The sequence below is a fragment of the Lynx rufus genome, unplaced genomic scaffold (genome assembly GCF_022079265.1).
Source record: "Lynx rufus isolate CCGP_SWC_20201006 ecotype Redwood Valley unplaced genomic scaffold, mLynRuf1.p SCAF_6, whole genome shotgun sequence".
Classification (NCBI taxonomy): domain Eukaryota; kingdom Metazoa; phylum Chordata; class Mammalia; order Carnivora; family Felidae; genus Lynx; species Lynx rufus.
The window spans coordinates 144517295-144533154 of NW_025814878.1; the positions used below are offsets into that span (position 1 = coordinate 144517295).

The 15860-nt window shown below is 41.8% G+C and overlaps 1 protein-coding gene across 2 annotated transcripts in view; it reads left to right on the top strand.

The window, feature by feature from the left end:
• The window catches only part of PGBD1 (piggyBac transposable element derived 1), a 28875-nt gene that overhangs the window by 868 nt on the left and 12147 nt on the right, over positions 1–15860 (top strand). For both annotated transcript variants that reach the window (XM_047102014.1, XM_047102015.1), the window contains exons 2-3: positions 2820–3220; positions 4562–4718. In XM_047102014.1, the coding sequence (XP_046957970.1) occupies positions 2834–3220; positions 4562–4718 (544 nt within the window). In that variant the 5' untranslated portion in view covers positions 2820–2833. The remainder of the gene's footprint in view (positions 1–2819; positions 3221–4561; positions 4719–15860) is intronic.

Below are 15860 nucleotides of genomic sequence, written 5' to 3' on the forward strand. Positions count from 1 at the left end.
TGAATGCATGGAGGGTGGTGGTGATGCCAATGGAAATATGGGGGAAACAGTGAGTTCAGCTTTGAGGGCACTTTGATTTCAGTTTGGGAAGTGCTGAAATTACGACCCAGGAGAGGCTGGAAGCTGGAGACATCCTACTGTCGTTTCAAGACGTGAGTCTGGAATGTAAAAGGCAGGTGGAGTCAGCCAGAGATTTGAGTGTTCCTGGAATAGAACTGAAATTGTGATTAATGAGATCATACAAGGAGAAAGTAAGGAGAGAGAGAAGAACTTGAAGCATGTGTTTCAATGGTCTGTTCTTAACATTAAAAAAATTAAAAATTAAAACACCAAAGTTAGTGGCTCAAAACCACCTCAGCTTATTACTTTTCATTGATTTTGTGGGTTGACTGGGCACTTCTAGGGCTGGACTTACCTGTGGTTGCACTCAGGTGGTGAATCAGCTGGGAACAAGGCCCCGCTGGGCTTTAGTTGGGGGCACCTGGGTTCCAATCCACATGACCTATGCATGGCAGTCTCGTGGCAGTGTGCCAAGAGCTGGAAGCACTTCCTCTTGCAGAACGATTATTCCCGTATTCTCTTGGCCAAAGCAAGTCACAGGCCAGCATAGATTCAAGGGAAGGACAAGTAGACTCCACCTTTTGATGACAGAAGTGACAGAATCTCATCATACGAAGTTTTAGAGGACAGGAGACTTTGTAAACAGTCTACCTCCCCTGCATTTAAGGTGGAATATTCTGTGGGAAGTACACAGATGAGAGAGTATGTTAGGATTCCTCCACGGATGAGATTCTCTTCTCTCCAGCTGGAGTGTAGGCTGCTCAAGCATCTTCTTGTTTACTCTGCTTCCCTCACATCCCTTACCTCCTGGATCAACCCCCCCTCAGGGTTCAAGATGTACTTCTCATTAACTTCACTGGTAGTATAGGCAAGCAGGCTCAGTTTCTGAGCATGACTTACAGTGGGGACAAAAATACAAGTATGTTTCATAGAATTTTGAAGCTCTTCTAATTTACTGATCCATTTTAAAAATTATTTTTATTTTTTTAAGTTTACATCCAAGGTAGTTAGCATATAGTGCAGTAATAATTTCAGAAATAGAATCCAGTAATTCATCTCCTACATATAACACCCAGTGCTCACCCCAACAAGTGTCCTCCTTAATGCCCCTTGTGCATTTAGCCCATCCCCCCACCCAGAACCCCTCCAGCAACCCTGTTTGTTCTCTGTATTTAAGAGTTCCTTATGTTTATGCTAACTAACTTGGATGTAAATTTTAAAAAATAAAATAACATTTAAAAAACAGAGTTTCTTGGGGCCCCCGGGTGGCGCAGTCGGTTAAGCGTCCGACTTCAGCCAGGTCACGATCTCACGGTCCGTCAGTTCGAGCCCCGCGTCAGGCTCTGGGCTGATGGCTCAGAGCCTGGAGCCTGTTTCCGATTCTGTGTCTCCCTCTCTCTCTGCCCCTCCCCCGTTCGTGCTCTGTCTCTCTCTGTCCCAAAAATAAATAAACGTTGGAAAAAAAAAATTTAAAAAAGAGTTTCTTATGTTTTGTCCCGCTCCCTGTTTTTATATTAACTTTTGCTTCCCTTCCCCTGTGTTCATCTGTTTTGTATCTTAAATTCGACAAGAGTGAAATCATATATCTGTCTTTCTCTAATTTCACTTAGCATAATACCCTTCAGTCCAATCTTGCAAATGGCAAGATTTCATTCTTTTTGATCGCCAAGTAATAATACTCCATTGTATTCTTTATCCATTCATCAGTTGATGGACATCTGGGCTCTTTCCATAATTTGGCTATTGTCCATAACACTGCTATAAACATCGGGGTGGGTGTGCTCCTTCAAATCAGCATTTTAATATCCTTTGGATAAATACCTAGTGGTGCAATTGCTGGGTCGTAGGGTAGTACTATTTTTAATTTTTTGAGGAACCTCCATACTGTTTTCCAGAGTGGCTGCACCAGTTTGCATTCCCATCAGCAGTGCAAAAGGGTTGCCCTTTCTCTGCATCCTTGCCAACACCTGTTGCCTGAGTTGTTAATTTTAGCCATTCTGACAGGTGTGAGGTGATATCTCATTGTGGTTTTGATCTGTATTTCCTTGATGACGAGTGATGTTGAGCATTTTTTCAACGTGTCGGCCATCTGGATGTCTTCTTTGGAAAAGTGTGCGTTCATGTCTTTTGCCCATTTCTTCACTGGATTATTTGTTTTTCGGGGTGTTAACTTTGATAAGTTCTTTATAGATTTCGGATAGTAACCCTTTATCTGATACGTCATTTGCAAATATCTTCTCCCATTCTGTCGGTGGCCTTTTAGTTTTGCTGATTGTTTCCTTTGCTGTGCAGAAGCTTTTTATTTTGATGAGGTCCCAGTAGTTTATTTTTGCTTTTGTTTCCCTTGCCTCCAGAGATGTGTTGAGTAAGAAGTTGCTGCGGCCAAGGTCAAAGACGTTTTTGCCTGCTTTCTTCTCTAGGATTTTGATGGCTTCCTGTCCTACGTTTAGGTCTTTCCTCCATTTTGAATTTATTTTTGTGTATGGTGTAAGAAAGTGGTCCAAGTTCATTCTTCTGCGTGTCACCGTTCAGTTTTCCCAGTACCACTTGCTGAAGAGGCTGTCTTTATTCCATTGGATAGTCTTTGTCAAAGATAAGTTGGCCAGAGGTTTGTGGATCCGTTTCTGGGTTGTCTCTTCTGTTCCACAGATCTGAATGTCTGTTTTTGTGCTGTTACTGATCCATTCGTATGCCTCAGACGTTCGTTTGGAAAACATTCTGAAGTGTGAACCTGGGCTAAGTGAACCTTTTCCTTTAAGTCTTTAGGCTCACCATGGATGAAGCTGTGCCAGGCCCCGCACCTGAAGGTGCGGACAGCCGTGTGACAGTGAAGGAGGAGGACTCCCCCTGGGAGCAGGTGTGCAGCTCTTGGGAAAGCAGCTGCCACGCCCAGGAGCTGTGCCGCCTGCGCTTCCGGCAGTTCTCCTACCGGGATGTGACTGGGCCCCGCCAGGCTCTGGCCCAACTCCACGAACTCTGCCGCCAGTGGCTGCGGCCCGAGACCCACAGCAAGGAGCAGATCCTGGAGCTGCTGGTGCTGGAGCAGTTCCTGACCGTCCTGCCCGCGGAGCTCCAGGCCTGGGTGCGGGAGCACCGTCCGGAGAGCGGGGACGAGGTGGTGACGGCGCTGGAGGATCTGGAGAAAGACACAGGACAGCAGGTTGGAAGAGGATGTGTACGGTGGCATGGGAGGGGAAGTGGGGAACGTTTGTCTATTAATTTTTAACTTTTTTTTTAATTTTTAAAAATAATTTATAACTTACAGAAGTATCTGGGAAAGCAGTACAGAGAACTGTCTGCTGCTCACCCAGACTCCCTAGCTGTTGACACTGTGTCATGATGTGCCTGCTCTTGCGCGAGCCACCCCCTTTCCTCTCTCTCTGCGTGTCACACACACTTACACACTCATGCAGTATTTTTTCGACCATTTGAGAGTTATTTGCAGATACTACACTTCTTTATCTCTGAACACTTCAGTGTTCAGTGTGTATTTCTGATGAATGAGGGCGTTCTTTTGTATAACTGGAATACAAAGATCAAGTTTTGGGAAATTAAAATTATTATGGACTATCATCTACACGGTAGTCCTTGTTCGCGTTCTGCCAGGTCACCTCCGTAGTGTTCTCTGTGGCTGTTTTACTCCGATCCAGGATACAGTCCAGCAACCTATGTTGCATTTAATCGCCTCTTTAGTCTCCTTGAATCTGGAACAGTGACTTCGTCTCTTTTTTTTGTTTTTTTAAAGTTTATTTATTTTGAGAGAGAGAGTGTGTGTGTAAGCAGGAGAGGGGCTGAGAGGGAAGGAGAGCGAGAATCCCAAGCAGGCTCTGCACTGTCAGCCCAGAGCCCAATGCGGGGCTGGAACTCACGAACTGTGAGGTCATGACCTGAGCTGAAATGAAGAGTGGGTCGCTTAACCAACTGAGCCACCCAGGTCCCCCACTTGGTCTTTCCTTGTCTGCCACGACACTGATACTTGTCTTACGTTTTCTCTTGATAAGGTCCGTGTTGTTCCTTTTGCCTAGAATGCCACAGAAGATATGTTTGCCTTAGTGCATCACATAGGGAGGCACATGGGGATGGGTTGTTGCATTACTGATGAGCTTAAGGTGGTGTCTGTCAGATGTCTGTTTCCTAAAGTTACCACTTTCCCCTTGGTAGTCCCCTAAGTAGCCTGTGGGAGCTGTCCTGTGATAGTCTCCATCCGCCAGTGTGAGCATGCACCTGGGTTTGTTTGGTTTTCTTTCTGGGCGGCCATGCTTGGTGCGCACTGTCCTCGTTTGCCGCGTATCCCCAGCACGTAGAACACAGTCCGAGTCTCCGTAGGTGTGCAGTCCCTCTTTACCAAACGGGTGGACATCTCGGTCTGCTACTCTCTTATTTACTGCTGCTTTGAAAGATTAAATGGGGCTTGTCTGGTATTTCCTTGAAGATGTCCATAACTGCTGTTCAGTCCTGTTCCCACCAGGATGCATTTTCAAGGTAAATCTTTTATCCCCAGGCTTCTGTCTATACTCGGGGACAGGACATGCACTCGCTGGTGACAGAGTATCAGGGAGCCTCTTCAGAATGTCAGAGCCTCCAGCTCCTGCCCAGGGTAACTGCCTTGAAGTGTGAACCTCCAGAGCTCTGCCAAGAGAACCCCGGAGAAGTGAGTGGTGAGTGCCAGTGCGTGTGTAGTACGGAAATTGGGAGCAGACACTGACAGGCGCTTGTTTATCTGTGTCTTTCAGTTTTTATATATAGGTAGGTATATATCTATATCTATATTTATGTCTATATATGTGTGTGTGTGTGTGTATCTATCTGTCTATATTTTTTCCCTACCCTGTATCTAAGCAAGCTTCTAAAAACATTTGGGATTGTTAGGATCCTGAGATCTTGTCCAATTCCCCTCCCAATAGTTGGGAAAACCAAAAGTCAGGCTGTTTAATGACTTGCCCAGGGTCATCAGAGGCAGAGCAACATCTAGAATTCAAGTCACCTGACCTTCTGACCGGAGGTCTCTCTGCTACTTACCTTTGCTCTACATGTCTAATTCTACACTTGTGGGTGTTTTCAATATTTAATTGGTAGCTTTCCACAAATTTACCTTTTTCCCCACAATAACACTGTCTTCAGTATCCTCCCTGCGTCTAACCTGGAGTCATTTTATTTTATTTTATTTTATTTTTTTAAATTTTTTTAACGTTTATTTATTTTTGGGACAGAGAGAGACAGAACAGGAATGGGGGAGGGGCAGAGAGAGAGGGAGACACAGAATCGGAAGCAGGCTCCAGGCTCTGAGCCATCAGCCCAGAGCCTGACGCGGGGCAGGGCTCGAACTCACAGACCGCGAGATCGTGACCTGAGCTGAAGTCGGACGCTTAACTGACTGAGCCACCCAGGCGCCCCTCCTGGAGTCATTTTAAATGCAGCTGTGGGCTTAAACAGGTTCTCTCTGTTCTCCATTGAAGTGCATTCTTCTGTGTGCAGGGTCCCCCCACTTTCCATACCCAGGCTTCACCTCCAGGAAACCATCCCAACTGTTGCTTATTGTTGAGCTCTGTGCAGGCATCTGGCACAATGTTTGAGGTCTGCAGATGGATTGATAACAGACAGAAGTACACAGAAAGTTCAAAGAAGAGACCTTAGAATTCCACAGTGCAGTGTTTTTTAACCTTCTCATGAGGGGTGCTACTAGTTTTTCCCCGGAAGTTATTGAAAACTTGACTCTCTTCCCTGGAAAATGTAGGTACATGCAAAATTATGCATATGATTTCAGAGGGTTCGTGGTTTACCCCAGTCACGGTTTACCATGGTTTACCAAATTCGCTACATTGGTGATCTGTGAATACTGATATTTTGACAGTAAGTGTAGAATGAATAAACGGTTCATATAATAAATCACTAGAGGGAGATGAAATGTATACGGCTCATATTACTTATGGTGTTTACTCATATCATGTAGCATGAATAGGACTTGATACTTCCCTGCTTACTTGGCTGATGGTTCTGTCATATTTCTGCAGCTGTGAAAAACCAGCATTGCGTGAAGCCCCAGAATAGTTTGTTTATCTGAAGAAGTTGAGAGGTAGTGGGGAGCCCCACAGTGAGCAGACATTCCTACTTACCTATGAGATGATGAATATACACCTACTGAAGGCAATTTTGTTTTGACTGGAGAGGAGAGAGGGGTAATGAACAGAGGTGGGCAGTTGTCAGAATGGTGAGGATGGTAATTGACAAATAGGTAACAGTGATCATAGGATGTAAGATTCTTTCGTGTAAGTGAATGCTTAAAAACAGCATGACATGGCTCACAAACCGGACCCCAGCCGCATTGTGGGCAGGACAGTGGCCTCTTGTGGTTTTCTGTGTCCCCAGAGGGAGGCACCACTGCTGTGGTAGGTGTTATCCAGATGAGAACGCTCTCTGGGCCTTCCGGAAGCATGCTTTGTCATTTTCAAAGATTTTTTTTTTTTTTAATATATATCCTTTTAGCTCCTTCCGAATATTTAAAGACTCTAGCTAAAGGCCTACCTATCAGTTATAAACCCAGCACATTTCTCCAGGTTACCTGACAGTACATGACTTAGACCAATTTCCCAGACTAGTGGCGTTTCTTCCTCCTGTGCTGGGATTTTCAAGGGATAGTAAGTTAACCAGTGTGGTTGGAGGGTAGGGTTTGTTTGCGAAAGAGTGTGTGGGAGGAATGGGGAAGTCACGTGGGAACGTTTTGTGGCATTAAAGTTTGGACTGTCATTAAAAAGTTGGGTGCCATAGAAGCCTTTTTTTTTTTTAATTTTTTTTTTTTAACGTTTATTTATTTCTGAGACAGAGAGAGACAGAGCATGAACAGGGGAGGGGCAGAGAGAGAGGGAGACACAGAATCTGAAACAGGCTCCAGGCTCTGAGCTGTCAGCACAGAGCCCGACGCGGGGCTCAAACTCACGGACTGTGAGATCATGACCTGAGCCAAAGTCGGACGCTTAACCGACCAAGCCACCCAGGCGCCCCTAGAAGCCTTTTTAAAAAAATTTTTTTATAATGTTTTATTTTTGACAGAGAGAGTGTGAGTGGGGGAGGGGCAGAGAGAGGGAGACAGAATCCCAAGCAGGCTCCAGGCTCTGAGCTGTCAGCACAGAGCCCTATGCAGGGCACGAACCCACAAACATCTCATGACCTGAGCTGAAGTTGGACATTCAACCAACTGAGGCACCGAGGCGCCCCAGCCTTTTTTTTTTTTAATCAAAAATATGATTTACAGCAATTGTAGTGTGTGTGTGTGTGTGTGTGTGTGTGTGTGTGTGTGTGTGTGTGTGTGGTATTCTCATCTGTCATGGGACACTAGAATTAAATGAAAACTCACGAGTACTGTATTTTTCCCAGTCTCTCAATGCTCAGTTGTGATAGTCTTAGTGTCAGATGCATTGTTGAGTGTTTGCACGTTGGTGGAGAAGTAGAAGGGACCTTGAGGTATCACCCGATAGACCGCACCTGAAGCCTGCATCCTCCTGTTCTGTCTTGAGCAGGGATGCACAGCAGTAGATCAGTGTGGTGTTTGTATTGAACTTTCCCATATGTGAAAACATCCCTCTGCCTCTTTCTCGGGCTTAACCCTAATGCTCTTCCACCTGAGGAGGATGATAAGGAGCAAACACAAAGTCTGATTTGACCTTTGCTATCTCAGATTTTCCATTGTCTTTGTTTTCTTTCCTCACTGCATTTTATGTTTGCCCCTTTCCATTCTCTTTCCCATCCTCCCCTTCTCAATATAGCCCCTTCTCTGTCAGCAGACCTGTTTCACATTGTGCTTTTTTAGTTGAAGGGTTTGGCATGTATGTGTTGTTGGGGGGAGTTGGGGGTAAGGTCGCAACAGTGCATCAGGGACAAGCCTGTTTTTCCAGCAAGCTTTATTAGTTCCTCTAGATACGGAACAACACCAGCGAAAAGATGCTATGGTGATCCATTGTGTCTGGAGCAAAAAAAGTGATGCTACAGTCTTGGATAAATTCTGGGTTAGAATGATCATGTCTTCTTCATTTAGTTTTGTGTAGCTGGTATTAAGCTGATCTGAAAATATAATAATACATGACCTCAGGGGGGTCTTGCGGTTTTACAAAGAGCTTTTGTGTTCATTCATTTGATCTTCACCAGCCCTGTAAAGTGGACTATGTTTTCCCCATGGCACAGATAAGGAATGGGAGGCTTAGCAAGACTGACAGGCCCAAGGTCACACAGCTGCAGCTGTAACCTAGTTCTTTTTTTTCTTTTCTTTTAATTCCAGTGTAGTTAACATACAGTCTTACATCAGTTTGAGGTATATAATACAGTGATTCAACAATTTTGTGTATTAGTGCTCACCACGGTAAATGTTACTCTTAATCCTGGTCACTGATTTCACCCATTCCCCCACCCACCTGCCCTCTGGTAAACGTCTGTTGTTCTATGTAGTTTGGTTTTTTTTTTTTTTTTTTTGATGTTTTATTTTCAGAGAGAGAGCAAGCAAGCAAGAGCTCAAGCGGGGAAAGGGGCAGAGGACAGAGAATCCCAAACAGGTTCCATCCTGTCAGCATGGAGCTCTATGCAGGGCTCAATCCCACAAACCCTGAGATCATAACCTGAGCTGAAATCAAGAGTCGGACACTTAACTGACTGAGCCACCCTGTTCTATGTAGTTAAAAGTCTTTTTTTGTTGTTCTATGTAGTTAAGAGTCTATGTAATTAAGAGTCTTTTTTGGTTTTTCTCTTTTTTTCCCTTTGTTTTGTTTCTTCTGTTCCACATGAATGAAGTCATATGGTATTTGTCTTTCTCTGTCTTATTTTGCTTAGCATAACACTATCTAGCTCCATCCATGTCACTGCAAATGGCAAGATTTCATCCTTTTTATGACTGAGTAATATTCCTGTGTGTGTCTGTGTGTGTTGGTGTGACTCCATTTGTGTGTGTGTGTGTATACTTCTATATGCGTACCACATCTTTATCCATTCATCTATCAGTGGACACTTGGGCTGTTTCCATAGTTTGGCTATTGTAGACAATGTTGCTATAAACAGGGGGTGCATATATCCTTTTGAATGAGTGTTTTCATATTCTTTGGGTAAATACTCAGTAGTGCGATTACTGGATCATAGGGTAGTTCTATTTTTTATTTTTTAAGGAACCGCCATACTGTTTTCCACAGTGCCTGTACCAGTGCATTCGCCACCAACAATGTGGGAGGATTCCTTTTTGTCCATATTTTCACCAACACTAGTTGTTTCTTATGTTTTTGAGTTTAGCTATTTTCACAGGTGTAAGGTGATACCTCATTGTAGTTTTGATTTGCATTTCCTGATGATAAGTGATGTTAAGCATCGTTTCATGTGTCTTTTGGCCATGTGCGTATCTTCTTTGGAGAAATGTCTGTTCGTGTTTTCTATCCATTTATTGGATTATTTGTTGGTGTTGAGTTGTGTAAGTTCTTTGTATTTTTTGGATTTTAATCCGTAATTGGACATGCTATTTACAAATGTCCTCTCCCATTCAGTAGGTTGTCTTTTAGTTTTGTTATTTCCTTTGCTGTGCAGCTTTATCTCAATATAGTCCCAATAGTTTATCTTGCTTTTATTTTCCTTGCCTCAAGAGACCTATGTAGAAAGATTTTGCTACAGCCATGTCAGAGAAATTACTGCCTATGCTCTTGTCTAGAATTTTATGGTTTCGTGTCTCAAATTTAGGTCCTTAATTTATTTGGGGTTTATTTTTGTGTATGGTGTAAGAAAGTGGTACAGTTTAATTCTTTCACATGGAGCTGTCTGGTTTTCCCACCACCATTTGTTGAGAAGACTGTTTCTCCCATTGCATATTCCTGCTTCCTTTGTCAAAGATTAATTGACCATATAATCATGGGTTTACTTCTGGGCTTTCTACTCTATTCCATTGATCTATGTCTGTTTTTGTGCCAATATCATACTGTTTTGATTACTGCTGGTTTGGTTTTTTTTTTTTTTTTAAGTTTATTTATTTATTTTGAGAGTGAGGGAGTGCAAGTGGGGAAGGTACAGAGAGAGAGGGAGAGAGAATCCCAAGCAGGCTGCATGCTGTCAGCATGGAGCCTGACGCAGGGCTCAGTCCCACCAACTGGAAAATTATGACCTAAGCCTAAATGAAGAGTCAAACACTCAACCGACTGAACCACCCAGGCTCCCTGATTATTACTGCTTTGTAATATAACTTGAAATCTGGAATTGTAATACCTTCAGCTTTGTTTTTTCCTTTTTCAAGATTGCTTTGGCTATTTGGGGATCTTTTGTGGTTCCATACAATTTTTTAGGATTGTTTGTTCTAGTTCTGTAAAAAATGCTGCTGTAAATTGCTTTGGATAATATGCACATTTTAATTATATTTGTACTTCCAATCCGTGAGTCTTTCATTTGTGTCATCTTCAGTTTCTTTCCTCAGTGTTTTACAACCTCCTTGGTTAAGTTTATTCCTAGATATTTCATTATTTTGGTGGAATTGTAAATGGGATTATTTTCTTAATTTCTCTTTCTGCTGTTTCATCATTATATAGAAATACAGTGGATTTGTGTACATTGATTTTGTAACCTGTGACCTTACTGAATTATTAATTGTAGTAGTTTCTTGGTTGAGTCTTTTGGGTTTTCTCTACATAGTATCATATCATCTGCAAATAGTGAAAGTTTTCCTGCTTCCTTACCAGTTTGGATGTCCTTTATTCCTCCTCCTTCTCTGATTGCTGTGGCTAGGACTTCCAGTACTATGTTGAATAAAAGTTGTGAGAGTGGACATCCTTGTCTTGTTCCTCACCTTAGGAGAAAAGCTCTCAGTTTTTCCCCTTTGAGACTGATATTAGCTGTGGGTTTTTCATATATTGCCCTTATTATGTTGAAGTTTGTTTCCTCTAAACCTTCTTTGTTGAGTGTTTGTATCATGAATAGATATTGTACTTTGCCAAATATTTTTTCTTTTTTTAGTTTCTATTGAAATGATTGTATGGGGGCACCTGGGTGACACAGTTAAGTGTCCAACTCTGGGTTTCGGCTCAGTTCACGATCTCACGGTTTTGTGAGTTTGAGCCCCGCACAGAGCTCTGTGTGCTGTCAGTGTGGAGCTTGCTTGAGATTCTCTCTCCTTCTCTCTCTGCCCCTTCCCCACTCATGCTCTATCTCTCTCAAATAAATACATAAACTTAAAAACAGAAAGAAATGATCATATGGTTTTTATCCTTTTATTGATATGTCACATTGATGGATTTGCAAATATTGAATCAAATCACTATTGCATCCTTGGAATAAATCCCACTTTATTGTGGTGAATGATGTTTTTAATGTATTGTTGGCTTAGGTTTGCTAATATTTTGTTGAGGATTTTTGCATCTGTTCATCAGAGATATTGGCCTGTAGTTCTTTTTTGGTAGTGTCTTTATCTTTTTTTTTTTTTTTTTTTTTAATCAGGGTAATGCTGGCCTCATAGAACTAATTTGGGAGCCTTCCTTCCTCTTCTACTTTTTGGAATCATTTGAGAAGAATAAGTGCTAACTCTTCTTTAAATATTTGGTAGAATTTGCCTGTGAAGCCATCTGGTCCTGGACTTTGTTGGGAGTTTCTTGATTGCTAATTTAATCTTCTTGTTGGTAATTAGTCTGTTCAAACTTTCTGTTTCTTCCTGATTCTGCTTTGGTAGTTTCTTTGTTTCTATGAATTTATCCATTTCTTCTAGGTTGTCCAATTTGTTGGCATACAGTTTTTCATAATATTCTATTAGGTTTGTGTTTCAGTGGTGTTGATTGTTATTTATACTCTTTCATTTGTGATTTTGAGTCTGTTTTTGTTTTTAATGAGTCTGACTAGAGGTTTATGAATCTGGTTGATCTTTTCAAAGAACCAGCTCCTGGTTTCATTGATCTGTTTTTGTTTTGTTTTTTAATGTTTATTTTTGAGAGTGAGAGCCAGAGTATGGATGGGGGAGGCAGAGAGAGAGAGGGAGACACAGAATCTGAAGCCGGCTCCAGACTCTGAGCTGTCAGCACAGAGCCTGCCTGACACAAGGCTCAAACCCATGAACTGTGAGATCATGACCTGAGCTGAAGTCAGATGCTTAACTGACTGAGCCACCCAGGTGCCCCTCAGATCTGTTCTATTGTGTTTTTAGTTTGTATATCATTTATTTCTGCTCTAATCTTTATTATTTACTTTCTTCTGGTGGTTTTGGGTTTTGTTTGTTCTTTTTCTAACTCATTCAGGTGTAAGGTTAGGTAGTTTGAGATTTTTCTCGCTTCTTGAGGTAGACCTGTATTGCTATAAACTTCCCTTAGAATCACTTTTATTGCATCCCCAAGGTTTTGGACTGTTGTATTGTCATTTTCGTTTGTTTCCATGTACTTGTTGATTTCTTTTGTTTCCTGGTTGACCCATTCAATGTTTAGTAGCATGTTATTTAACCTCCATGTTATTTGTGGTCTTTCCAGATTCTTTCTTGTGGTTGATTTCTTGTTTTCCTTCCTTCCTTCATTTAATTTTATTTTCTTTCTTTTTAAAAAAAATTTTTTTTTAATATTTATTTTTGACAGAGAAAGAGAGAGAGAGAGATAGAGCATGAGCGGGGGAGGGGCAGAAAGAGAGGGAGGCACAGAATCTGAAGCAGACTCCAGGCTCTGCGCCGTCAGCACAGAGCCCGACGCGGGGCTTGAACTCACAGACTGCGAGATCATGACCTGAGCCAGAGTCGGATGCTCAACCGACTGAGCCACCCAGGCGCCCCTTTTATTTTCTTTCTTTAGGCTTCACTTCCAGCATGGAGCCCAGTGCAGGGCTCAAACTCACAACCCTCAGATTAAGACCTGAACTGAGATCAAGAATCAGGTGCTTAGCCAACTGAGCCACCCAGGTGCCCTGATTTCTAGTAATATAGTATTGTTGTTAGAAAAGATGCAGGGTATGACTTTGATCTTTTTGAATCTTTTGAGATTTGTTTTGTGGCCTAATATGTGATCTATTCTGGAATAATGTTCTGTGTGTAATTGAAAAGAATGTGTGTTGCGCCTGGGTGGCTCAGTCGGTTAAGCATTCAACTCTTGGTTTCGGCTCAGGTCGTGATCTCACGGTTTGTGAGTTCAAGCCCTGCATCGGGTTCTGTGCTGGCAGCCTGAAGCCTGCTTGGGATCCTATCTCCCTCTCTCCCTGCCCCTCCCCTGCTTGCTCTCTAACTCTCTCTCTCTCTCTCTCTCTCTCTCTCTCTCTCTCTCTCTCAAAAATAAATAAATAAACGTTAAAAAAAAGAAAAAGAAGAGAATGTGTATTCTGGCGTTTTAGGATGGAATGTTCTGAATATATCTGTTAAATCCATCTGGTCCATCAAAGCCAGTTTTTCCTTGATGATTTTGTGTTTGGATGATCAGTGCATTAATGCACAAAGGGTGTTAACCCCCTCCCACTATTATTACTGTCATTTATTTCCTTTATGTTTGTTATTAACTGTTTTATGTATTTGGATGCTGCCATGTTGCGTGCATAAATACTTACAATTGTTATATCTTCTTGTTGGATTTTGCCCTTTCTGACTATATAGTGCTCTTCTTTGTCTCTTTTTACAGTCTTTGTTTTAAAGTCTAGTTTGTCCGATATAAGTATTGCTACTCTGGCTTTATTCATAAGTGTTCCTCCATCCCCTCAATTTCAATCTGCAGCCGCCTTTAGTAGGCGCTTATAGGCAGCATACAGATGGGTCTTGTTTTTTATCTACTATGTCACCTTATGTCTTTTGATTGGATTTGTTTAGTCCATTTACATTCAACATAATTATTGATAGACAAGTATTTATTGCCATTTTTTACTTTTTTGTGATTGTTTCTATAGATTTTCTTCGTCCTTTCTCCTCTTGCCCTCTTTCATGGCTTGTTGGCTTTCTTTCTTGTATATTTGGATTTCTTTCTTTTATTCTTTGCATATCTGTGACTGGCTTTTGATTTGTGGTTACCACTAGGTTTGTGTATAACCTCTTCTGCATATAGCAGTCTGCATTTAAAGATGATGGTCACTTAGTTTTGAACTCATTCTTTATTCCTCTCCCCCTCCCACCATTCAAGTTTTAGGTATATGGTGTCATATTTTACTAATCTCTTTCTTGACTGATTTTTACAGATATACTCGTTTTTACTTATTTTCTTTTTTTTTTTTTTTTGCTTTTCATACTCTTATGGTCTTTCCTTTCCACTCAAAGAATCCCTTTTAATACTTCTTACAGGACTTTTTTAGTGGTCATGGACCCCTTTAGTTTTTGTTTGTGAGAAACTCTATATCTATCCTTCTATTCTGAATGATAGCCTCACTGGATAGTTTTCTTGGCTGCAGATTTTTCCCGTTCAGCACTTTGAATATCAGGCCACTCCCTTCTGGCCTGCTAATTTCTGCTGAAAAATCTGATAGCCTTATCAGGTTTCCTTTGTATGCAACTCTCTTCTCTTGATGCTTTTAAGATTTTTTTCTTTGTCACTACTTTTTGCCTTTTTAATTTTTTTTACTTTTTGCCGTTTTAATTACTATGTGTCTTGGTGTCGACCTCCGTGAGTTAAATTCTTGGGAGGATCTCTGTGCCTCCTGAATCTATCTGGATATGTTTCCTTCTCCAAATTAGAGATGTTTTCAGCTTTTTTTTTTTTTGAGAGAGAGAGAACGAGTTGGGGAGGGGCAGAGGGCTAGGGAGAGAAAGAATCCCAAGCAGGCTCCATGCCCAGCATGGAGCCCAATGCAGGGCTTGATCCCACGACCATGAGATCATGATCCAAGCCGAAATCAAGAGTTGGGTGGTTAGCTGACTGAGACACTGAGACACCCCTCAGTTATTTTTCAAGTCAATTTTCTCCCCCCTCCTTTTTTTAACCGTTTACTTATTTAAGAGAGCATGAGCAGGGGAGAGGGAGGGGCAGAGACAGAGAATCCCAAGCAGGTTCCCCACTGTCAGCACGGAGCCCCACAAGGGGCTCAGGCCTGCATACCATGAGATCATGACCTGAGCTGCAATCAAGAGTTGGATTCTCAACTGACTGAACTACCCAGGCAGCCCTCCCTCCTTTCTATCTCTTCTTCTGAGATCCCTATAATATGAATGTTAGGCTTGGTAGAACCACTGAATTCCTTAAGGATTCTTAATTTGCATAATTTGCTTCTCCGTTTCTCAGTTTGGTTACTTCCCATTATTCTGTCTTACAGTTTGTTAATTCATTCCTCTTTTTCGACTAGCCTGCTATTTATTCCTTCAAGTGTATTTTTTTCTTCACAATGTGCTTATTTTTTAAAAATTAATTAATTTTAAATTTACATCCAAGTTAGTTAGCTTAAAGTGCAACAATGATTTCAGGAGTAGATTCCTTAGTGCCCCTTACCCATTTAGCCCATCTCTCCTCCCACAACCCCTCCAACAACCCTGTTTGTTCTCTGTATTTGAGTCTCTTATGTTTTGTCCCCCTCCCTGTTTTTATATTACGTTGCTTCCCTTCCCTTATGTTCATCTGTTTGTATCTTAAATTCCACATGAGTGAAGTCAATATGGTATTTGTCTTTCTCTAATTTCGCTTAGCATAATACCCTCTAGTTCTATCCATGTTATTGCAAATGGCAAGATTTCATTCTTTTTGATTGCTGGGTAATACTGCATTATATATACCACATCATCTTTATCCATTCATCTGTCGAACATTTGGGCTCTTTCCATACTTTGGCTATTGTCAACATCGCTGCTATAAACATTGGGGTGCCTGTGTCCCTTCGAAACAGCACACTTGTATCCCTTGTATAAATACCTAGTAGTGCAATTG